This window comes from Apostichopus japonicus, chromosome 2 (genome assembly GCF_037975245.1).
Source record: "Apostichopus japonicus isolate 1M-3 chromosome 2, ASM3797524v1, whole genome shotgun sequence".
NCBI classification, from domain to species: Eukaryota; Metazoa; Echinodermata; class Holothuroidea; order Aspidochirotida; family Stichopodidae; genus Apostichopus; species Apostichopus japonicus.
Window position 1 is genome coordinate 5329013 of NC_092562.1, and position 24830 is coordinate 5353842.

The 24830-nt window shown below is 37.9% G+C and overlaps 3 protein-coding genes across 6 annotated transcripts in view; 2 read left to right on the top strand and 1 right to left on the bottom strand.

Moving 5' to 3' along the window:
• The first annotated feature begins 617 nt into the window (after positions 1 to 617).
• LOC139975792 (uncharacterized) lies at positions 618 to 9732 on the top strand. 2 transcript variants are annotated; one of them, XM_071983983.1, is made up of 9 exons: positions 618 to 840; positions 1276 to 1379; positions 2504 to 2627; positions 3554 to 3708; positions 4255 to 4430; positions 5397 to 5526; positions 5968 to 6108; positions 6929 to 7053; positions 7771 to 9732. In XM_071983983.1, the coding sequence occupies exons 1-9, from the start codon at positions 824 to 826 to the stop codon at positions 7897 to 7899; spliced, it is 1101 nt and encodes a 366-aa protein (XP_071840084.1). In that variant the 5' UTR covers positions 618 to 823; the 3' UTR covers positions 7900 to 9732. The 2 variants fall into 2 exon arrangements, with proteins under 2 accessions (XP_071840084.1, XP_071840075.1); XM_071983974.1 differs by having other exon boundaries at positions 624 to 840; positions 5956 to 6108.
• Positions 9733 to 9792: 60 nt separating this feature from the next.
• LOC139975748 (cholecystokinin receptor-like) overlaps positions 9793 to 24830 on the bottom strand; it is a 140036-nt gene continuing 124998 nt past the window's right edge. For 2 of the 3 annotated variants that reach the window (XM_071983883.1, XM_071983893.1), the window contains 4 exons: positions 15191 to 15663; positions 14086 to 14209; positions 12613 to 13044; positions 9793 to 12315 (listed from right to left, as the gene is read on the bottom strand). In XM_071983883.1, coding sequence (XP_071839984.1) covers positions 11959 to 12315; positions 12613 to 13044; positions 14086 to 14209; positions 15191 to 15612 — 1335 coding nt within the window. In that variant the 5' untranslated portion in view covers positions 15613 to 15663 and the 3' untranslated portion in view covers positions 9793 to 11958. Of the gene's footprint in view, positions 12316 to 12612; positions 13045 to 14085; positions 14210 to 15190; positions 15664 to 20218; positions 20309 to 24830 lie in introns of all 3 variants that reach the window. The other variant, XM_071983904.1, reaches the window with a different exon arrangement.
• The window catches only part of LOC139975765 (galanin receptor 2a-like), a 195724-nt gene continuing 188758 nt past the window's right edge, over positions 17865 to 24830 (top strand). Inside the window, exons 1-2 of the mRNA XM_071983937.1 lie at positions 17865 to 18118; positions 18647 to 18760. The gene's annotated coding sequence lies outside the window, so the exon portion shown is untranslated. The remainder of the gene's footprint in view (positions 18119 to 18646; positions 18761 to 24830) is intronic.

The window sequence follows — 24830 nt, forward strand, 5'->3', positions numbered from 1 at the left end:
ATAATGATTGTTTCGAATGAAATCCTAATATCGATAATATTGAGACGACACGGGCCCGATTAGCCAGCTTGTCATTTGTAGGGGCAGAGTGTTCTAGACGGGCAGAACTTTTGTCTGAGGGGGGACATTTATATGGATCCATAATAGGGGTTCATTACTGATACCATAAGATTGAAAACAAAAATGTGAGGGGGGGGGGGGGCGGGGAGAGCCTAATCGAAATTTGGAAGGGCTTTGTCTTAGAATCCCCCCACCCACCCACCCACCCACCCACCCCCGCATATGAAGTAGGCTACAGCCTACAGGGTAATTATTGGAAGACATTTTCTGACTCAGCGAGCTTCGAGATGCTTAACAATGAACTTGATAAGAATGCAGTCGGTGGTTTTGCAGTGAGATAGTCAGAATGTTATATCAATACACCATTATTCTCACTTGATATGTATTTATTCACCCCCTATAGGTTCACGTTGGTAAACCAGAATATATGTTAAGGTTAAACCCTTTGATCTGCCACGAGCCTGCCAACACAATAGGTAAGTTGAGCCAATCTTACCCTGCAGTCGGTATTATTATTAGCGATGACAAGCCAACCTAGGTTATGATTGACTCCCGCGTGTATTATATTCAGTTATTAAAGTAACCCGTGAGGCAAAGCATAACTACATGATATTGTGTTCACTGCAGGATTGGGTAAGGTGTGCATGATAGCTGTGTATGGTATGACAGCGTAGGTATATGTCACATGGCATACCACTGAAATCGACCAACGGTGTCACTGCGGTAACATGCATCCATTGAATGTCTCAGAACAACTTACACGATGGATAGACGGCGCAGGTAATCAGTCATTTATTTTAAATATTAGTGTTCCTTGTCCATTGAGTATAAGGAGTTCCGTCAGCCTTTCAGTCTGTCAGTCAGTGACTATGTCAAACAGTATGTCAGTCTGTCAGTCGCTCTGTGTACCAGTCAGTCGGTCTGTCCGTCTCTCTGCCAGGCAGTCAATATTTCAAACCACCTTCTGATTGTCAATCCGACTTAAAGTCAGTGAGCTTTTTTCAGTGTTTCTATCAGTCGCTCTGCGAGTTCGTCACTGTTTTCAGTCAGTCTGCCACTTTCTGTCAGTCAGTGTATCAGTTAGTATGTCAACCTGACCGTCCGTCAGTCCGTATGCCAGTATGTTTGTCTGCCAATGAGTCGGTCATTCATTCATCCGTTGGGTTGTTATCATTATTTTTTATCTTTTAGATGTGACATTTTACTATTTTACAGATCGTATACGTTGCCTCAGGATTTCCATTTGATAATCTGGGCTTTGGTTACATTAGAAGTGATCCTAGTAACTACAGATATTTTTGCGACCGATTGTCTCGAAGGTAAGGTAATGGTATAGAGTTACACGTTGTTAAACCTCTACTAGTAATGTGTATTTCCATTGCTCCATCATTGATTGGCCAGTCTGCAAAAAATCTTTCAAAACAGAAGAAAGAATACCACGAAATTTTCACCACAAGCACGTCGATTTACCAACAAACTACCCCCGTACAGGTAAAATGCTACTGGTTTGGTTATCTCATCCATATATACATGTAATATACATAGGCTACATAGGTTGGAGAAATTAAGTTCACTGCTGCAGCCTGCTAGTGCTCTATCTGTTACCCATAGCAACGGTCGCCATGGAATATATGGTGTGGAAAATGAACGTTTACTAATAGGAGGTCCATCATGGTGAAATAGGTGAATATGTGAAAGTGGTGGTTGGCAGTGGCGGAGCTAGGGGTATTGGTCGGGGGGGGGGGCGAGAATGGTCTGTAGGGGCGCTTTCGACACTATCTAAGCGGAGCGCCACCACAGGGTGGCGCGGAGCGTACAGAATTTTTTTGAGTAAAGATACTCCCTAGATCGCCGGAAATGACCCTTTCCGGGCCTTGCTAATTTGCAGATAAGCGAAGAATAAATAGGTGTCATCGCCATTTTGTCAGAAAATTACACCAACAAAATGTGACAAATGTCAATAGGTATTTGAGAGCGCAATAAAAAAGTCAATAATCGCGAATAAGTAAAAAGTGGTAAAAAGCTGGAAAGGGCGCCAGCAGTCCATTTGAGTTCGTCAGGGGGGGGGGGGCATTCTCCCCCTCTGACTGACGCTCCGCCACTGGTGGTTTGGGGGGGGTCATTCTTGGTCTAGGTTCGTTTGTGTTTCGGTGTGTGTGCGCGGTGTTAGTTGTAGCTGCACTTGAGGGTGGGCTTTGGATTTAGGTTCAGGTTGGTGTGTTAAATTGATTGAGATAATTAATCGGTTTGGTTGAAGTATAGGTTAGGAATTCATGTTAAGGTTGGGGTTGTGCTTATGAGAGCGATTGGATTGAGTTGAATTGAGTTCAGGTGTGGTTGACATTGAGTTTGAGGTCGGGGTTGAAGCTGAAGATATTCATGTTTCGATCGCATTTAAACATTACTGTTATCTTAATCCTTTGATCCCGTCGATCCTCCACAGGCTCAGACCCGCTAGAGTTGAGCTGTACATACAATCAAAGCGATGGCGTGCTTTGCGAATGGGACCTTACCGGAAATGAAACCTATGAGACTGATAACCTAAGAGCGACATTTACGATTGATGGGTAAGCGTATGTGCAGGTACAGTGTGTTGTCAGACATTTAAGTGAATTATCGTATAATTAACCTTAAAAGTAGGCCTATTGCAGATATAAAGTAAAGATTACTTGCGTTTATTAATACCTTAAAATAAAAGTTACAACAGTAGGCTGGATAACCGCCAGATGCAGTTTTAGTTATGGTTAATTGTTCACTGTTAGGCGTGATGAGAATTGCCTTGGAATAATTCATTGTTAACAGTAATAGATCGATATGTAATTGTATAGGAAGGGGAACATACAGTGAAGGTGACGGTACCGATGACGCTGTCGATGATGATGATGATGGTGGTGGTGATGGTGATGGTGATGGTGATGATGGTGGTGGTGATGGTGATGATGGTGATGGTTATGGTGATGGTGATGATGATGATGATGATGATGATGATGATGATGATGATGGTGGTGATGATGATGATGATGATGATGATGATGATGATGATGATGATGATGATGATGATGATGATGATGATGATGATGATGATGATGATGATGATGATGATGATGATGATGGTGATGATGATGGTGATGGTGATGATGATGATGATGATGATGATGATGATGATGATGATGATGATGATGATGATGATGATGATGATGATGATGATGATGATGATGATGATGATGATGATGATGGTGGTGGTTATGGTGATGATGATGATGATGATGATGATGATGATGATGATGATGATGATGATGATGATGATGATGATGATGATGATGATGATGATGATGATGATGATGATGATGATGATGATGATGATGATGATGATGATGATGATGATGATGATGATGATGATGATTATGATGGTAATGATTATGATGGTGATGATGATGGTGATGGTGATAGTGTAACAATTTATTTCAATGATAGCTCACTGTTTTGACTGTAGAATGCAACAGCAGCAGTGCACAGACTTGTCATTTAGTGAACCCTGCTCATTCAATACTACGTCATCGCCCACTCGAGAGATACAGATCGCCCTAGAGGTGAACGGTACCGAAGAAACACTACGTGCATGTCATGAAGTAACCCTGCTGTCAATAGGTAGGTATCTTGATCCGTTTCTTGTTCAGTAGAGACGCAAACCCAACCACCATACTTTATCCTGTATGGAATTGTTTTTTGATGGACAACTCTATAAATAAATCGTAATATAGAAGTCAAATAACTTCTTCGTGTGGTAGATATCAATTTCATGTCAGAAGCCTGGCTAATATTTTGTCATATGTGATGTCATAGCGTTCATGTAACTTTAAATCAGTAAATGCTGTCTGCATGGTCGTACTTAAATGTTTACTGATCGATTTTCGTGGTACTCATGCAGGACCAATGGATATACAATGATACTATCTGGTGGTCTTTTATAACCAAAGACCTATTCAAATTTTCATTCTATGGGTCATGGATTCTATCGAGTTACTGCAGCTGCAATATTGTAGTTTTGTCTTCTAGTCCAAGAAAAATACTTTTTAAGAAAAGTCATCCAAGGTGGCGACCTTTGACCCGTCGTTTCTACTTCCTGTGTCCTGTCGTGCACGTTAAAACATCTGTCCAAATTTCTCTTCTCCATTATATTTCAATTTCATAAAGTCAAATATAAGAAACCCAGAGATGTTCTGATACATACGTTATTACCAGAAGAATCCGTAGTCACGGTGACCTGGGACCTTCCATCCGATTATCCCGGCCAAGGTAACACGATGCGACTGCTTAGCTTCTGCTGGGTAAGATGGAGCGAAAATTTTAGTCCGTGGACAAAAGTTGAGGTGAGAATAAAAAGATGCGCTTGTATATGAGCGAACCTCATTTTCCCACTCCAGTTAAGCGTTTTGTCACAATAACGTTAGACACATTGGCGGATCCAGCATTCTGAAGGGGGGGGGGGGTGGGGGTGGGAGAGAAGTGACCTTTGGGGTCTTTTAACTTAAAACCTGGTCTGCAAGTGTGCTCGCAGAAAAGAACTGAAGTTTTAGCAAAATATTTCAAAAGTATCCCTTTTCATAAATTAGAAGTATCCCATTTTGTTAATAAAAACTATGATCCCCGCTATTCCATATTTGTAAAGGAAAAAATTGACCCTTTTTGGTTATTCCATGTATATTATGCTTGAAATTATTCCTCTATATACTTTAAGGGGTGCAAATTGGTATATGGGTTAGGAACGATGCAACGCTCACATAGCTATGCCGTTAACGAATATGCCTACCTATTTACGTGCCAAGTCAATGGGTGGTCAAGGTTCATTCTTGGCTTGCTATTGTGACCCGTCGGGTTCATGGAATAACGAATTCGACATCTCAAAATAGCTGGGTAAAATGTTTGTATCTTCCCTTCCACAGCACCTGTTGATTGATTCCACGTCAGGTGGCGCTAGCGCGATAGCGTTGTGTATTGCCACATAATCGCAAGATGGCCGATGGACGCTTGCGTTGCTATGGATACTGGTTAATGGCGGTGTGGTGTGAAGGGAAATAGTCACATTGCTACAGGTTCAGTCATACTATACAGCCAAGTTCTTTGGCAAATGTTAACTTTTCAAGAAATGATTTAGGTTTGGCATTGAAACCCATACATTTTCAATTTAACCCCATAAATAAGCGGCGCATGCTCAGAGTTCATTACCTCTCGTCATATCATTGAAGAGAATCTGACATACTGATCAAAAATATACTACTATGAGCAAAGTAAAATATGAATGAGAACTTAAAACTAAAATTTCTTATCTTTCACAGATTAAACAGCAAAGTTACTATGACATTGGAAACATAACATCGAATTCCAGATATGATGTACAGGTGACGTGTGTCTGCAGCGAGGCATTGAAAGAAAACTGGTCCTGTAATACTACGTATTATGCGACAGGTAGGCGTACTAACATTGAACCAATAGCGATACTGCATTCAGACAACTCATGCATATTCAATACACACATATTTATATAGTTGTACTTGGATTAGCCTACATGTACGTGTGTTAGTTGCACTTGCATAGTACAAGCCTACGAGAATATATATATGTGTTAGCCTACATGTGCGTGTGTTAGTATCATAGTACGTGTATATAAACCTATAGTTGTGTTTATGTTAATTGTATACTTGTAGTCGTATTTATTTAATTACTAAGACAACACAGTCTTGATATGTTATGAAGGTTATAGTCGACGTGAAATGTACTAATGAATCACAGACATGCATCTGCTTTGAAAGTTAGAAACCAAACAAATTGATGAGTTCCATTTAATTTCGTTTCTTCCAAACTTCAACACTTCCACTGTTCCTTCACTGGACGAAGTAACGACTAAAGCAAGTATTCCACATCAATCTACGAAAACGCCAAGCAGGGCTTCCTTAACCCATACAACGTCCACTAAAATGGTTACAACAATGATCTCTACTTCGACTGAAAATGTTTCAACGGTTTCGAAGCAGACAGAAAATAGAAGAAGTAGGTGACGTGCATGTGTAAAACTTTAGGAAATCGTTCAATGTGTCAATTTGATTGTTTTGGGATTGTTTTTAAGACGATTTCCCTGTAAGCAGAGAAGTAATAACTATGTAGCTTATAGGACTAGCATGAATGTTGTTATCAAAATGAGTGGACTTGTTATCAGATTCCCATGCTGTCTTAAATAAATACTGATTTAGTCAGAAGAAGTTGATTTCTTCTGACTAAACCAGCAATGAACATTTTTTTAGATATGATTGTTAGACTTTGCGTTTTATAATTTAATACAACAAAGGTTTTCGGTTAAAGCTGTTTGTGATTTCTTCGAAGCAGGCGACTACCGTTGGTGATTTGAGTGCCGTACAAAAACGGTTAAGGTGTCTACCCCCTCCCCCCTTCCCCAAGATAGATAAGAAATTTTGAAAATAAAATTGTACCCAAGCATACTAATTCACGGATCTGATGCCCCCTATTGCTCAGGGCTCCCGGGCCACTTCCAGTTTGTCGACCAGACGTCCATTACCTGGCTTCGAGGTAATCCGTGACCAATATACGATAAATAAAACTAGCCGCACAAACAACCTTATCTGCTTGAATTAATCCTATACCACTGCAAATATATGATGTCTTTCGGACATCGGTACGGAATCGAATTTCATATTGATGTTTAAAAGAGTATCTATATTTTCTCGCGTTCGAGATATATATTATACTTCTGATGTAGAAAACTAAAAGTACTTGACCCTATATCAATACACTACTACGTCACGTGATATATACACATCAATTTTAAACATCCGGGGTTTTTTTTTCGTTACAGATCTCGCCCTACCTCTCGTTATAAGCTTCTCTGTCATCCTACTAATGATAATTGGCATATCCGTTATCATCGTAGTGTATCACCATCGGACGGTCTCGGCAAGGAATGTAAACAGTTCGAGAGCGGTAAGTAATGAAAAACGAAAACTATAGCTAATCGGAGAAGAGAAAATAAGTAAGAAGAAATGAAACATTGATGTCACAAGACACATATAAAAAAAAAGAGGACATGTCTATAATAATGAGAGACAATAATTAAAGTCTTGTGAATCGCCATGAGTGAACAGAGGAACAGGGCCGGGAAAGAGATTGTTATACCGTTCTTTCTTTCGATTTCTGTACTAATTAAATTTCCATTTCTAGCTGGATTAAAACATTAAAGAATATTAATATATACAATGTGAATAAATGAGGAAACACAAGCATTTGGCTGTACATAGTTGGGTATTTTACCACTGTTGTCATTTTGGTCGAATTAGTGTTAAAACGTTACGTTCTTAGCCTTCATTGTGTTTTAATATAATCAAGAGCCGAAGTATGGCATGCAACGTATAATCTCGCTATAGGTGAATTGCGCCCTTTCTGAACGAAAGACGAACAATATACAATTTGGCACAAACCGCCGCTCAACGAAATATCAACGCATCTGGTGTTATGTTTATAATATTTTATATGACAAGGTGGTATTCAGTTACTGCCAGTGGCAATGAAAGTGTAACTTTTATGTGCAGGGTAATGTGGAGGGTGAATGAACTTATGGAGTGAAAGAGTTTAGCTGCAGTAAAGGGTATCACCAAATTCATCTTAACAAATGGAGTTCTCTAATTTTAAACTTTTAAACAGGATGAAATTTCTGGCCAATCCGAGGACCAAGACCCGTCCGAGTCAATCAGCCATGCTTATTCAACGGAGCAGCTGTTGTACGTTGGAAGTAACACACAAGACAGAAATATAGCTAAAACATCATTATAAGAAATGGCAACGAAAGTTGAAATTCATAAAATATTATAGAGCTTCATGAGACTTTAAAAATCATAATACAAGAAAATTCCTATTGAGTCCTTGGCTATTGGTTTTAATGCAATTTAAGGCAGCTTTTTTTACATGCGTTGATTTGAATAAATATGCGATATTTACCAATACAAACTGATATGTACAATTTACATTTACTTTAAAGAGACATAGACCCAACTATTATCTTTAGTTGATCTGGTATTTGCGACGAGACCTCCCCCCCCCCCCCCGGAGAAACAGCTAAGCAAGTGCTTATCCCGTTCAGGAGATATTTTCATTGTAGAATGTTAACAGTGTTAATTGACACTGGCGCTACGAAAATAGTTTGTCAGCAGATTCGATATATCCTGATTTGGTAACATATCTAATTCTCATTCAAACTTACTTCATGTTAGTCTCATGTAAGCTTGTGGGTGACCGGGCACAACTTTTAGCTACTACCATAAACAGCTACCTAGCTCTATAATGTGATGTAATGTCATCTGTAACTCGATGATCTTGGATCAACCGATGAAGTGCATATGACGTCACTTACAGCTATAGTATATAGTGTTCTTACAGGGGGGTCAACTTACAACTAATCCAGTGGACGTGGACACCGTAGAGTGCGCTGGTACTAGCCGGACTCTTCGTACTCGCCGCATATTCATTTCTGATATTATCGATGAAGATGACGAAGAGGACTATGTACATGGAATGATAACTTATCCCACACTCTCTGTGTAATTGGTTGTTTAATTCTCTTTAAATTAAGACGCATTTGTAATGCATAATTTAACAGTCAATGTACTAATCGTACTAGCCAATGTAGGCCTACTGAACATAACTATAATAATTATAATAATGATGACGATGACGACGATGACGACAATGATAATGACGGTGATGACGACGACGACGGTGATGACGACGACGACAATGAGGACGACGATGACGACGATAACGAAGACGACGACGATGGCGACGACGATGACGATGATGACGATGAGGACGACGGTGATGATGATGATGATGACGACGATAACGACGACGATTACGATGATAAAGATGATGATGAAGATGATGATGAAGATGACGATAATGAAGATGATGACGATGACGACGATGATGACGACGATTACGATGATGACAACAGTATCTTAGTTAACTAGGGTACGTAGAGTATCTGAGCTTGCTGTGGTAATATCCGTTTCCAACTAAGGTAATATAAACTCAGTGCACAGAATTGGACATGGCGGGTCCGCATCTGTTGCCTGTCTTGCTTGCATAGTCCCGGGGACTATATAAAGACCCTGGAGTGAACCAGGAGTGGGTTCGTGCAAAGATCGTATAAATGATTTACATTAATGTGCTCTTAGTAATTTATTTTATAAGAGAGCCATACATGCTGCTGATAAGTGTTCTTATATCGTCACTGCCATGGTGCAGTTGGGTGGGGGGGGGGGTAGGGGTGGAGGTACGGGGTTAGTCCGGTGTCTGGCTCTGGCTGTTAAATGACGTAATAATGAAGATGAGAATGGAATGCCGCTACTTTCATTGTATTGTATACTACAATAACGATCTTATTTTACATGTTGTGTTACGTTCGTACAACATTTGTTTGTTGAAAATAGCACAGAACTGAAATTCGTTTTAATGACAAAGTAGGTAGATCAATAAGTGAGTAAAAATCAAGGTAAATGAATGTTAAATAATATCATTTTCATATCTATAAACTATATATAAATTGGTGTCAACTATAAGCTATGATAAACAATATTAAACATTAGATATAAACTTAAAAAGAATATACATTTAGATGTTTAGTCTGGTTCTCCTTAATTTGTTGCCATCCTCAAAATTTTGGTTTAGTTTTATTATCGAAAAAGTATGCCAAACATATGATAACTTTTATTTGCCATTTATTTTTAATCCTGCGAAGGATCTAAAGCAAGGGGCTGTTAGGAAAGACGGCAGGGTACAACCAGTTATTTCAGGAGACCAAAACTGGTGCCCTTCTCCATTCCCTTGCTCACCCCTCCCCCCCCCCCCCCGTCTTATGAAACAATAGTCTGTGACTGCATTCTTTGTTTTGAGCAGAGAAACAGAAGTAAGTCCTAACAAACAATTTATTACAATTCTTGTAGTATTATATGTATTCAAAGGTAATATTGAATGAAGCCATAACCCAAAGGATAGTCCATGCATGGGTAAATTTTATATTTAATTGAAGAACATATTCTAAAGGAACAATCATTCAGATCTTACACAGCTATTTGGAGTAGAAGATATATCTATTACTTGACACAGTTTTGTATCCAAAGTGAACTTGAAGCAAACAGGTTTAAATAGGGCAGGTATAGTTTTGTACACTGTCGTCAGCAAAATGTATCGTTTTGCTGTGTATTTCACTGGTTTCGCTTTGACCTTAGATTCGGCAGATTCCCAAGTATACTGTACCTTTAAAGGAAATGTGGAGTTTTGTGATATGCGGCCAATGGATCCATGACAACGCGTATCTATGACGTCATGTATATATGTTCGCTTTTAGTTTCCCTTTGTTACCGAACGTATCAACTGCACATACATACGTTGCTATCTCACAAAACAACATGTAGGGTTTCGGATGAAAATTTCACCTGGATGCTTGTAGTGTGTGTGCCCTATTCATCGATCACATATAGTTACCTCTGAACTATCATTTTTATGACGTCATCCGGTTCTTAATATTTCATTGGACAGATGCTTAGTTCAAAGTAGTACTTATAACATGTAAATAACAAGGTTGGAAAATTAAGAATGTTTTACTTGTTACTTCATCAATTGAAATACAAACTTGGCTAAGAATAGGAAGTTTGTTATCGGACCTATAGCATTGCAAAATGTATTCAAAATCAACTGAAGATTCTGCTGAAAGAATGATACCCCCTCATCATATCTTTCGCAATAAGATACCTCAGAATGCTCGACACAAAATGATGTGACGTAAGCGATAAACATACACATTGAGTGCTACGAATTGATCTGATACCATTGAATGTCATTACAACCCGCGAATTCAAATCCTCCCGGCACCCCCAATGGAATGCTACGACTTGATCAGATACCATTGACTCATTACAACCCGCGCATTCTCCCCCCCCCCCCCCCCAACAACTGTAGAACTTGTCTTTAATAACCTGATACTGTGGATTGCTATCCTATAGAATCAGTCTTAACTAGTCACTTCGTGTTGTCATACATAACTCGCCCAAGAGTTGCCTTTATAGACTACTTTCCAATAACACCGCGTACATAAGTTACTTCAGCGCATCATCCAATACCCGTTAAAAACAGATGCCTCAGACTGCTACGTAGGAAGCATACTATACTTATGTTTGATATAATAAAATTAAGAGATCTACGATAAATAATTCATTCATAAATATGATAGAAATATATTTAATTTTTATAGGCCTATGATGTCAGCGAAAGTGTATGATCTTGATTTTGCTTAAATGACCAAAATACCAATTTACAAATGTTGACAGGTCATGGTTCTTTTGGGATGAGTAGATGCAAGCCAAATGCTTCAAATTGCTACTTAGAAACATCGCAATAAAATACTTTAGATATATAATTTTATCGAACAAATCTTCATTGGTTGCTTCAGAATGCAATACTCGAGTAACATAATTGAGGATAACTGTCGATTATCCATACAAATGTCGGTTATCCGAAGAAATCATTGATGAGAATGAAATGCGTTTTGCAAGCGTAAACCATATATGATTATGGATGGTACAAACTTTCAATCCAATATAAGACGTTCTAAAAACGGAGCCTGTCTGAAGTAAAGTTTAAAACAAACTGTAAAGTCATCTGATCCTGTTATGGATAACTAATAGAAATAATCACAAAAATATTGTCTATTTTCACATCTTTTTCTCCATTGTCCCGAACAAGGTGTTAGTTTTTGGACCCTGAAGCTCCGCTATCTGATCTTACTCTTACTGGATCCCTTCGTAGTATCCTTGTGTAATTCCGGAAGTCACATGATTACGCCCTCGGAAGTACAGAGTACCTGGTCTGTCTGGCAGTTTGTGATACCCCTGATCCTCGAGTACTAAGTGTATATGCACTTCCAAAAGAGTTCGACCGCCCTTTACGGCGTGACCAGAAGTTAAGTCGAGAAAGGGCATGTATGATGCGTTGTCGAAAGTTTTTGGACATGAAGCCATAAACGATAGGATTGAGGGCGCTGTTACAAGAATACAATATTTTAGCGAACGCTTCAAAGATAATCATACCGAAGCCGTAATTTACTCCTACAAGAACATGAAGCATCCCAAAGATGAAATAAGGTAACCAGCACACGGCGTACAAAAGGATCACAGAGACTAACATCACCACAACCTGTTGAAGAGAATAACAAAATCTTGCCGTTAAAATGTAAAGCAATTCAGAGATATATTTCAAACTTGGATTTTCTTTATCTCATAATTCCATTTGCGATTAAAATTGTAAAGTGTATTAACACAAACACATTTTGATTGTTTGTTACACCTCACGTTATCGCTCTCCGGCATTATTGATTTATCAACATGGATTTTGATTTTACGCAAGAGAACTTAAAATCAAAACTTTTTATTCGCTTGTTTTCGGGTAATCCCAATCGATTAAAGGTTATTTCCGGGGTTATATGAATCTTACCTTTTGCCTCTGTGCAACGGAACTGTGTCTACTCTTAACTTTACTCTTTTTGGCTTTCGCTACTGGTGGGAAGGGGTCTTCGTCTGATCCTGACGTCACCATACTGTCTACTGTTGATTTGCCATCTGTCGTGACGTCAGCACCGTTTTTATTTCTATAAATCGGTTTGTCGGTAATTGTCGCTTCACCGTTGCTTCGGGACGTCGTGCTGTACTTGACACCCTTCTCCAAAGATTTCATGCTCTGCAGTTTCTTGGTATATCGACTGCTTCGAATAAGTGCCCTGATCACACATGTGTTAGAGATTGCCATTCCTCCCAGTGGCAATAGGTACAGTAAGACCAACGCATAGAAATAGAAGAATACCCGTACTGCCGGCTTGTCATGGTATGCGTTCGTGCACATCGGGTCACAAAAGAAAATCACTACCCTCTTTGAAAGAGAATAAGAAATAATTACGATCTTAAACAGCCCGATTATTATGTTTAACAGATATCAAAATGATCAGAAAATGACGTGTAAATTATGTCAAATTGTGTAAGGCAATTTAGAAATCGTCGTTATTAGTTTCAAAGTCAGTCTATCTACTCATCCTTGCCTCTTAATTTGTGTAATTTTATTATAAGTCGTTACTACTATTGGGTGTGCACGTATTTTTCATTTAAGAATTAGCAGTATACCATAGGTAAGACTCGGGTTGATCAACCTCTGTCTAGGCGACTGCCGAATGACACATGACATCATAAGGATTACTACGCGTAATACAGATGCTATCGTTATAACACTCTGAAAATACATATAAATATGCAAACCAGTGCAGAGCTATGGGAGGTTTACTTCCTACATTGGCAACGAAAACCAAATAACTTGATCCACTTGTAACCCCTGCAGCCTCCATGACGGTGTTACGTCACTGAGGACACGAGTCTCTTCGAAAGGGTCCGCAAAATTGTGTCATCAAACACACTGGTTAATTGGAAGGTAGCCTATCATAGAGAGAGACTGCTTGTAACTAGAAGCAATTTCTGTGTACTCTGGTATGCGGTCTTTATGGTTAATTGTAATATTAGTGTGACATGATATACCTATCGACAAACGACTTACGAACCACGCCTTCTAAAGTCGCAACCGCAAAATTATTTGGTAAGAAACTCTGGCAAGGTGTGAAGCATAGCAAGGAAGATGTCGAAGATTAACTGCCCAGATGGATGTTCTTTTTGATTGAGAAAGCGTTGGGTAAAGTGAGTATTTCTTTTTCACCATGTATCATTGTTGCTTCTCATCTTGAATTATCCACCAGATGAATTTGACGAGGTTTGTTAATGAAATAACAAACCGAATTGGATGGAATTTGTGGGACATAACGTTATCACAATGTTCATTGACTTCCTCATATTTTCTCCTATGCGACAACCTCTAAAACGCGCAATAAAATTAAAGACTCGTTGTCAAGCTTGTTGATTTCACTGATACCTTATAAGAGGCAGGAAATGTGGCCAAGCCTGCCGCCACGACCCAGCAAGCACCCACCAAGATGAATGTTCTTCTCCTGGTTAAAATCGTACGGGATGCTAGAGGATACAAAATAACCAGGAATCTAAGGAGGAGAAAAAAACAAACTGGGATAAATATTCCCATGACCTCAAAGGGGTTGTAAGCACATGACAGTATTGCATCTACAAATTAACTGATGCTAACTAGGAGGTTAAGAGAGCGGAGAACATTTTTTGGAAATTTCATAGCCAGGTTTTCTCAAACTGATAACCGGACCAGGGCAGGCCAGACCAGGCACAATATTGTGTACTTTGTAGCCTAGTTGTATTAATCATTTGGCCAGGTGTAACATGACAGTAAAGTTCAGGCTAGTGTGGTTGACGGGAGACTAGATCTAGATGTTTAGAACAGGCTAGGGTTATGCTCCTCGTTTTCTCTTAGGTCCGTAACTAAGGACTGAGTACTGGTATAAAATATACATTTGAAATGTAACCACGTGACCTTGGACCTAAATTTTTACTTGCACTAAATTTGACCTCTGACCTTTGTTTCAGAAGGGGGGGCCTGAGAGACACCAGGGTTCGCCTTGGGGTACTTTCCAACCAAGTTTATGAGGAGTTTGTGTCTCAAAACTGCGGCGCTAAAACTGTATACATTTGGACTTAAACCACGTGACATTTGACATCGTTCCCCATGGCAATCAGATAGATTGGTACTACTTGACATTTCTATTATACCTGTGAAGGTTTCTATGTCAATCCCAAGTTGTCCCTTGGAGTTATATAGCAACAATTTCAACTGACACAAAAATTGGACACAATGCCACACACCCACCCACACACACCGGACACGTTTGACCCCTCCCTCAGTCATGGTTTTCCGTTCACCCTGGAGTACCCCACCATGGGTGACACCCAGAGAGAGTAGCTACTCGTGAAAATTAACCATTACCATGGGAACCGTTGCTATATGGCAACTGACATATTTGTATATGGCGTAACTGGCTAAGGAACTACAATATATCATCCTCCCAATTGGAGCGATGAGATAACAAAGGGAAGAAATAAATAGAATGAAACATCACCTTTCACAACTGATGACCAGAAGCATACACGCGGAAGATGACTGGACGAAAACTCCAAGAAATCCGTTAAACATGCACAGCACGGCGCCAAATCTCCATACCGGTGATATGATGAATTTGATCTCCATGGGAACGTACCAAGCAGTTACAAAGAAATCGGTGATAGCCAAACTACCAAGCAGAATGGAAGTGATCCCCAGTTTCCGTGAGTCAATACTTAACGATAGTATGACCAAAAAGTTACCAACGACACCCACGATGGAGATGATGGCGAGTGATATGATGAGGATGACTTGGACTATCGTCTGCCCGACTTTAAGGGAGGATCCCTCGAAATGACTCCCGCTATAAACCTCTGAGTATGAATAAGAGTAGCTACTACTAGCATTGTAACCATCTCCATCGCATCCACCGACCTCCATCTTGGTAGGTAAGAGATGGTTGAAGAAATTATATCTTCTTCCAACGATGCCCTATCGGTGAAGAAGGAAAAAGAAAGAAAAGGATATGAATATTGAACAAGACTCCGAGCTATATTATGCTATGTTAATGCTATTTCAATGCTATGTTAATGGTATGTCAATGCTATGTCATTGCTATGTAAAGGCTACGTTTTTCAAAGAAAAGGTCTAGGAGGAATCGTGTTAATGAAACCAGTGAGTTGCTTTTTTTTGGAATAGCAACTGCCTGCCTGTTGCCTGATTGAACGTGGGATCCAGTTCCAACATGCAGGTTTGATTCTATTTCTTGATGCGCTATGTACCAGAGCTTGAACCTTTGAAACAAACGAGTGCCATAGTGATAGTGGACATTGTTACTGATTGTTGCAGTGGACACTGGTATTGATTTTCTTTACAATGTCCGTCATCTGAAATTTCTGATTGCTTCAATCTTACTTTTGATACCACAAAAAGAAAAAAGATAAAGGAAGGCAAATTCATAAGTCTTTATCGCAAAAACAGTATACATATTTAGGATGGGAATTCTCACCATGACATGATTGAAAAGGTTCTTTTGCATTTTTTTTTAAATAATCCGAACTGTACGCTCTGTGATTTGCTATCATGAAGACAAACATCGATAATAATTTTCTATAATTAATATAGGCAAATTATATCTCTCGACAACGACAGCTTGAAAGTCTTTCCCAAAGATGAACTCTTTGTCATATTTGTGGACTTCTCCTGCCCTATGGGAATGGCGTCCATGAAAAGTGAAAATTAGGTTTATCTGATGTAAAATTAAGGCCTCCATTCAGAATCTACAAGGACGTTTATAATCGTTGGGAATTTGTTGTCATTCTCCCTTTATACCACCTTATGCAAATGCAACAGCAAGATTTGTTTGTAAGTTTCCACAACAGCTAAAGCTTTTCACGATTTTTGAAATGCCCAGCACCGTGTTTCGTTTTATTAAGTTTCATGAGACCTTGCGACGCTGTCACCGAGACTATGCATTCTATTGACATTTTAAGTCTCGACTCCCACATTTAGTTTAATTTCATGACTATTACACTATCCGCCTTCAGTTCGGTTCTAAGAAAACAAAGTATACCATATTGAATAATTTAAACGTGAATGTGCCAAACGACCTGTTTGGTCCTAATTTTTCGCAACTGGCATGCATAGTGTTACGTTCTTTCTAGGCTATAGAACTCCAGAAAATGCCAAAGTATTTGATTTTATACAGATAGTCGATAACTTTCATGAATCTGGAATTGGATGTTAATGTAGTTTAATAGTGCTTGAGTAATATCAACATGCTCGTCTGAATTTAAAATCACGATAACATAATTTGTTTTAATTAATTAAACAAAGTTCAGAGACAAAAATGATTGATTATTAATATATTTTCAAGTTCTGATTTAATTTATGGCAATTAATATGGACTTGGTTTGTGGTTTGTTCTTATTATTTTATTTACAACGTTGGTCGCAAAAATATTAAAAATTGTCAAACTTTAAATACCTTAGTATTTAAAATATAGGACTAGTTGTTCTACTGTGCATACATTTTTTCCTTGGTCAGGTTTTGATAAATAGTTCGGTTTATTCATTTTACTTGATGAAGACATTTTATGCACTATGGACTCGCCGAGCCTTCCAAGTGATTTGCACCGTCAAATATTTTGGTGCCATTTTTGTATTTCCTTTTCACGAACAGAAATCTGTCAAATTATGTCCCACAAGACATATACGTAAATTAATTCAGTTTCTAGACAAGTCCGTGTCTTTGCTACACTTATGGAGCATATAAACTGCAGTTAGCACTAAATTGAACAAAGTCTGGGATAGCGCATGGAGAGTGAACGGTAGGATGGGGCACGGAGAATTAAGCCGTTGTTAGTTTTTGGCATTATAAAAATTAGGTACAACATTAAGCACTTTGCATTGAAACAATACTCAATTATAAAGACTTTGTGAGCCTCAAAATGTTTTGCAGTCGGATAAACTGGAGAACTAAGAAACAGTATAGTTGCTCTTTTTTTATAGTTTTGCTAAGCACATCACATGTCTTTTCGACTAACAACAATCCAGCTTACGTCATCACAATGCATTGTATTACATAATACCGTGAGAGAGCAAGGCCTCTGATTAGCTCCTCATTGTGCATATTGAGTTTGTTGTTGTAACGTCTAAACTATTCAGATTCCTTGTAGGTTCTGTATCTGTGTACGCAAAACTCAACTGACTTCAAAATCAGACTTTATATTTCAGTAGGTGAGTGTTGTGCGTGGACTTCAGATCTGTAGAGCTTGGCTCTTTAGTTAATATGGAAGGCAAACAATGTGTAGGTACCATATTTCGCTTGGTGGAGTGGACATAACGTTAACGGTCTTATAGCTGCCAGTTGGATAACGTTTGAAAGAAGACTTTTTGAAAGAAGTGAGGAACGTTCTGCATAGACTTTGCAATTTGTTTCCTCAAAAGTAAGTCGCATGGTGAAATGCTCTTCGGAGATTGAGCACCCCCCTCCCTCCCAACCTCTCCTCGATCGGACCCTCTTCTTGCACCGCATCTATATAAGCAGATGTAGATTGAGTTTAGTGTTCTATAACAACACGAATGTTAAAGATGCCTATATATAGCAGCTTCGATGGCCTGGTGCCTCACACGGTGCTCATTCTGAAAGTTCATTTTTCTTTCAATTCTTTCAATTTTGGATAAAATGCTAATTCAACTAGATCATTGTAGATGATAGAGAAATGACATTTTGAAAGTGATGAAATGAAGAATGAGATAAAATCTGATTCGGTACCTCGTACTTGAAGAAAATGACAACGTGTCTTTACTCGATTTAACCCTTAGGAAAACTAACGATTTTTGTGATGAGTCTATGTAATGTTATCTACTTGCAAAAAACAAAAACAAAAAAAAATGAATTATTGCTATATTTAATGCCACAGGGAATTTCTTTTATCCAAAATGAGTTTTTTTTTCTCATTACTAACTTGCAGACTAGGTTCACATTCTGTTATCATGCATGTGCTATGTTGCAACGGGCACGTATGCGCGGGATGACAAAGAAACTCCGATTGAAAGACGAAGAAACATAAGAAGTAAGGATAAAGGTAGGTTCCATCTGTTTTTTTATACGGCCCTAGCTGGGCAATTACACGAGAACTACGCCCGTTTGCGGCTCATGTGGAAACCCAAATAAACAAATCAATCATAAGCCATTCTTCTTTATTTCCACCCATTTATACCTGAACAACTTCCGTCCAACCTATGGAAACCCCATAATTACCCCATGTGTACAAACCATGCAAACCCCAAGTGTACACAAACCATGTAAACCCATAATGAACCCATGTGTGCAAACCATGTAAACCCATAATTACCCCATGTGTACAAACCATGCAAACCCCAAGTGTACACAAACCATGTAAACCCATAATGAACCCATGTGTGCAAACCATGTAAACCCATAATGAACCCATGTGTGCAAACCATGCAAACCCTGTAATGAACCAATGTGTACAAACCATGCAAACCCCATTATGACACAATGTGTATAAACCATGTTAACCCCATAATTACCCAATGTGTACAAACCATGCAATCCCCATAATTACACCATATGTATAAACCATGCAAACACCCTAATTATCCCATATGTATAAATTATGTAAACCCCATGACCCCATATGTATAAATCATGTAAATCCTAAAATGACCCCATGTGTATAAATCATGCAAACACCATAATTACCCATGTGTACAAACCATCAATCCCCATAATTACACCATATGTATAAACCATGCAAACACGACGATGACCCCATGTGTACAAACCATGCAAACCCCATAATGACACCTTGTGTATAAACCATGTTAACCCCATAATTACCCCATGTGTACAAACCATGCTATCCCCATAATTACACCATATGTATAAACCATGCAAACACCATAATTACCCCATATGTATAAATCATGTAAACCCCATAATGACCCCATGTGTATAAATTATGTAAACCCCATAATGACCCCATGTGTATAAATCATGCAAACACCATAATTACCCATGTGTACAAACCATCAATCCCCATAATTACACCATATGTATAAACTATGCAAACACCATGATGACCCCATGTGTATAAATTATGTAAACCCCATAATGACCCCATGTGTATAAATCATGCAAACACCATAATGACCCCATGTGCATAAACCATGTAATCCCTATTATTACCCCATATGTATAAATCATGTAAACCCCATAATTACCCTATATGTATAGATCATGTAAACACCATTATTATCCCATATGTACATGCCGACTGGGTGGTTCATTATATTTGCACCTGTTCTTGTATTTTTTCTGGCTTTTCTACCTTTTTTTAAATTTCGCCTCGTTTAAAATTCTCGATACCTGTGTAAACCTCTTGACAGTAAACTTGTTAAATACAATTCATGCATCTTCAGGCAAATTGTTTAGTTGAATAACTGTATTAATAAATATAACAGTAAATCAGCATAAGTGAGGCAAATGCGAAAATCAATTGTAGTAAATCTTGACAAACCTTTCCACGATCCCCTAAAATATGGCCCCATATAAGGTGTGTGAGTCATTTTTGTTGTTCAGTATGTAGTGTGTAAGTGTGAGAGGGCACCTGAAGGGAAAACCGTGTTGAAGTCAACTGAAAATATATACATTATAGCAAATTATTTATGACTTTAAGCAAAATATTCAGTTTTCTCAAAAGGATATAGAACTCATACCTGACACAGATTTGTGGCTTTGTGTTTGGCACAGTATCGCAGGGATCATAAAAAAAAACATTAATTGAAAGTTGACAGACATATGATATATCTTTGTCAACGAAAGTCGCATTTTGGGACTCGCGAAAAAGTGCAATGATTTGTGTATGATTATATTCAATTTTATTTACCATAAATCATCATAGGCTTGAATAACATAATATTTTGGTCATTGTCACTTATTGTCATTGATTAAAGGAAAAGGAAAAACCGAAAAGGAAAGGGGAAAAAAGTGAATAGTTGGGAATAAAAACTATAATACTGAACGACAGATCACTGCTTGGAAGAATAAGAGAGGCTTTTTATTTTCAGATTATATTGGCAGGATTTTTGACATTACATTAAAAACGCATCATACAACATTTGAACAATCGCGTTACTCCTTTTTTTTTGTGATTTCACAAAGATAGTATGGAAACTTACTGTAATAATTAAACTTCATTTTTCTGCTGATTTGTTTTTTAAATTGGATAATCAATTCTCGAAGTAATAACTTGACTGGACTACAGGATGTGTTCTTGTTTAGAAGTGTGATAGAGTTGTTCAATCTAGCTTGGATTCTTGAACATATACTGGGTCATACCATACGCACTCGAATATATGCTTTAATTATAAAACAGAAGATGAGGTATATGTTTCTGTAAGGTTGTTCTTTCAATGGTATCTCATTCAGTGAAATTTCTTTAATGAACAATTTCTAAGCATTAAGAAAAACGCGAGAAACCATCGAAATATCCGGTCTTCTCTGATCAGTATTTGCTTTGGTGTCAATCTTATAATTACCTTGTTGATCAAACTGTCAGGAGTAATTCTGTGGACTTGATTCAATGCTTCATTACCAGTTTCTTGTAATTAGTGCAGATCAAACAAGGATCCATGCAGAAGGTGGTTTAAATTCATTCAATGAGACATATTTTGCTGTCATCTAATGCAATAGTTGTATAGGAGTCGTGGTAGAGCTATTCAAATATATACCATCAATATAATAGTGCTTTAAGGGCATTGAAGGTAGCAGGGTGTTACTTCGTGTGACGTCAGAAGATTGTACGGTATGTATGCCGTTATATATGTATATATATATATATATATATATATATATATATATATATATATATATATATACATATATATATATATATATATGTATATATGTATGTATGTAGTTATATATTTATATATATAAATAGTATCAATCGAAAGCGTTGCGGGGAAAGGGGGGGGGGGGCGTTCTCTGGACAGTACAGCAAATAGATACGGGAAAATAGCTTTGTGAAAAAGAAAGGTGCGCTAAGCTGTTCATACTAGGATCTTAACAAGACTAGATGAAGACTGACCTTGCACACAACCCCACTCTAAATTAATTCTACAAGACAAACCCCCGGATCTTGCAGGTCCCAATCGTCGTCGGTTGTTTTATTTTGGACTATACCATTCAATAATAGGTTGGCGTCGAGTTTAACGATGGTAAAAGGTATCCATACATTCTATAACATAACATCTGTCTTTTGTTTCTTCTAAAAACACCATTTGTTACCTTAGCCATTCAAGATACGCTAACATGAACATCTTATAAAAGATGATTTTTTCAGACACTTGTAAATACGTTCGTCTTGATATAAACCCTTTAATCATTTCTGCAAAAAAACGGAACCGATACTTCCCCTAGAATAGACTGAGAGAATTGAGGACGGATAACAAGTTTCCCTTTTAGTTTTTTTCTAAAGTGATGTATTCCCCTCGCCCCCCCCCCCCGCCCCACCCCCCAACAAGGAAAGAAGGAAGAAGTAAAGAAAGCAGAAATTACCGTAAGAACGAAATAGACCTTATTTTGTGGACAGAAGGTCCCAATAGATATGTTTTCTAGGTTAAAAGGAAGAGTGTAAACAGCCGTTGTTTGCCTAATAGTTTCTTTTTTCTTCTTCTATACACCTGCAAAATATCTTACGCTTGACACACACACACTGACGCACGCACGCAGACGCGCAAACCACGATAGTACTGTGAACGAAAGTGTCCGACTTCCATTATCATGTTTCGGCAAAACACACGTAGTGCATTGACTGAAATTACGTCAGCATGCATGCTTGTTATATATGGTTTTGTGTATGTTAGAAGTTGTATAGGCATCTATGGATGTGACTTTCCTGTTAAGTACGTATCCACGTTTATTTGCTGTGTCTATTGGGTACAATTGGGCGTTAGGACGATTATAACCGCTATAGGATCTAACTCGAAGAGTTCTGTTATTTCAAAATGACATTGTAATGGATTGAAATTATATAGCCCTAGACAAAACTTCCTTACATAGATATGTTTGATTCCCTTTCATTCTGCAAAAAAATTCGTTGACCAGGTATGTAAATACCCAAAATATACAAAACTGTTTACGAAATCTAATGAAACAAAAAGGATTTTATGTCATGATTTGTTGTTTGAGAAACCTTGTTTTATTATAATATACCCTCTTAATAAGCTGGTTGATGACCGAACGCATTAGTAACTTACGGCGATAAAATAACAAACCTTTTTGTCTTACCTAGCTTTCTTTATCTCCTTTTTTTAACTGTTTGTCAATAGAATACATAATGTTTTATTTGCATATTGTTATCTTCGTTCACGCTATACTTAGATTCTTCAAACTAAATCAAAACCTGCAATCCTAACTCATGTCTACCTAAAGGATAATATTTTACGACAAAATTGCCTTAAATTTAGTCTAAAATTTTTCATTGATGCGGGGGTGGGTCCGGGGGTGGTCGACAATTCCACCTGTTATTGTGATTACGCCCTTAGACCTCATATGGGCAATCCTATTGGTTTTCTTGTTAGCGTCAACTATATGTTTAAACATAGGGTTTGTTAGTTTGTTAAACAAATTGATACACGACCAAACGACAAAACACACACAAATTATCAATATATAAACACCCTAAAAGCACAAGAACAATACAGACAGTTAGACAGACAGACAGACAGACATACAAGCATAATTGTAAAGGTGACCGGTTTTACCACAGAAATAAAAATTAAAAGTTTTCAAATCTTTAGGTAACTCCTATAACGTGACTCGTTTATCTGCCAATTTGGGAATGCTACTGATTTATTTTCCAAAACGAGCAAAATAATGTTATCGAAACAATAATTTGAATTATTTTAAAGTAAATGTTAAATAGCTTTTAGTGGTTCCCAGCTATTATTTCATGGTTTGTTTTTCATGTTTTTCGGATTTAATTTTGAAAATCCCTCTTGATGGGATTGCTCCGCAGATGTAACCAATTATTTCCTGTTTTTGCCTTCCGCAATAAAATCATTTAAAATGATTAGATTTTCACAAATAAATATTAATAATATGAAGACTAGTGGTAAGTCAACAACGTAATTACAGTATCAGCCGACGAGAGCGGCCGCAAAATAGTCAATTAAAGCGATGTAGTACCACATGATGTAACTCGGATTGGGTGCTTAATACATCAGTTATAGCCTTTAATGGTCAAAATGGCATTATGAATCTTTCTAGTTCTCACCAGATAATCTGCTTCAACCTTAACTTGCACAATGCTCGGTGATTTTCGACACCTTTTTTTGTGATTATAAGCTTCAGATACGGCCGTGACTTAAGTATCTATAAGAACTTATTTGTAACTGAACTAGGTGAAATATTACCAGATTTGATCACGCTTATTGAATTTCTTGATCAGTATCAAGGAGTAAACATGCTAATATTTGCTAAACTTTATCATGTTACCTAGTGCGAATCGTGTTTTGTTTGAATCGAAGCAGATTTGAGTTTAGTATCCAGTAAAAAAAAAATATATGTATAACCACTCATTTGACAAAAGGTTTAACCGATGTAGGAGCTTAAGATAGGATGAACTTCCTGTAATCTAATGCATAAATTTGTGTTTTGACCTTCTGTCGCAAGAAATGTTTTAAACATTTTATGGTAAAATGTAACTCATGCGTTGACTTGCTTCTCTTATATTCTTGCTTGACTAAACACGCCATCAGGGTATTGACAACCTACGCCTTACTCTTAGCAGTTGTATCGAATAAGTTTTAGAGTGATATATAGGGAAACGTATTTTACCGTGACAATTAAATTTCTCTTGTTCTTAATCATGTTTAGGAAATATAAGACTTCTCAGGAAATTTGGTGGATTATACTTAGCCTATGAACACGTGCATATCAATCAGGACGTTAACATGCTATAAGTCGTATTTGATCTCGTCTGGAAACATTCATAGATTGACAAAGAAAACTAATTCACCAGGACAATTAACGTTCTCTTGCTTTCCATTGCGTTAAGGAAATATAACACTTCCAAAGAAATAGGGCGACGTAATCTTGGCCCTCTTTCTACTGCATGCATTTCA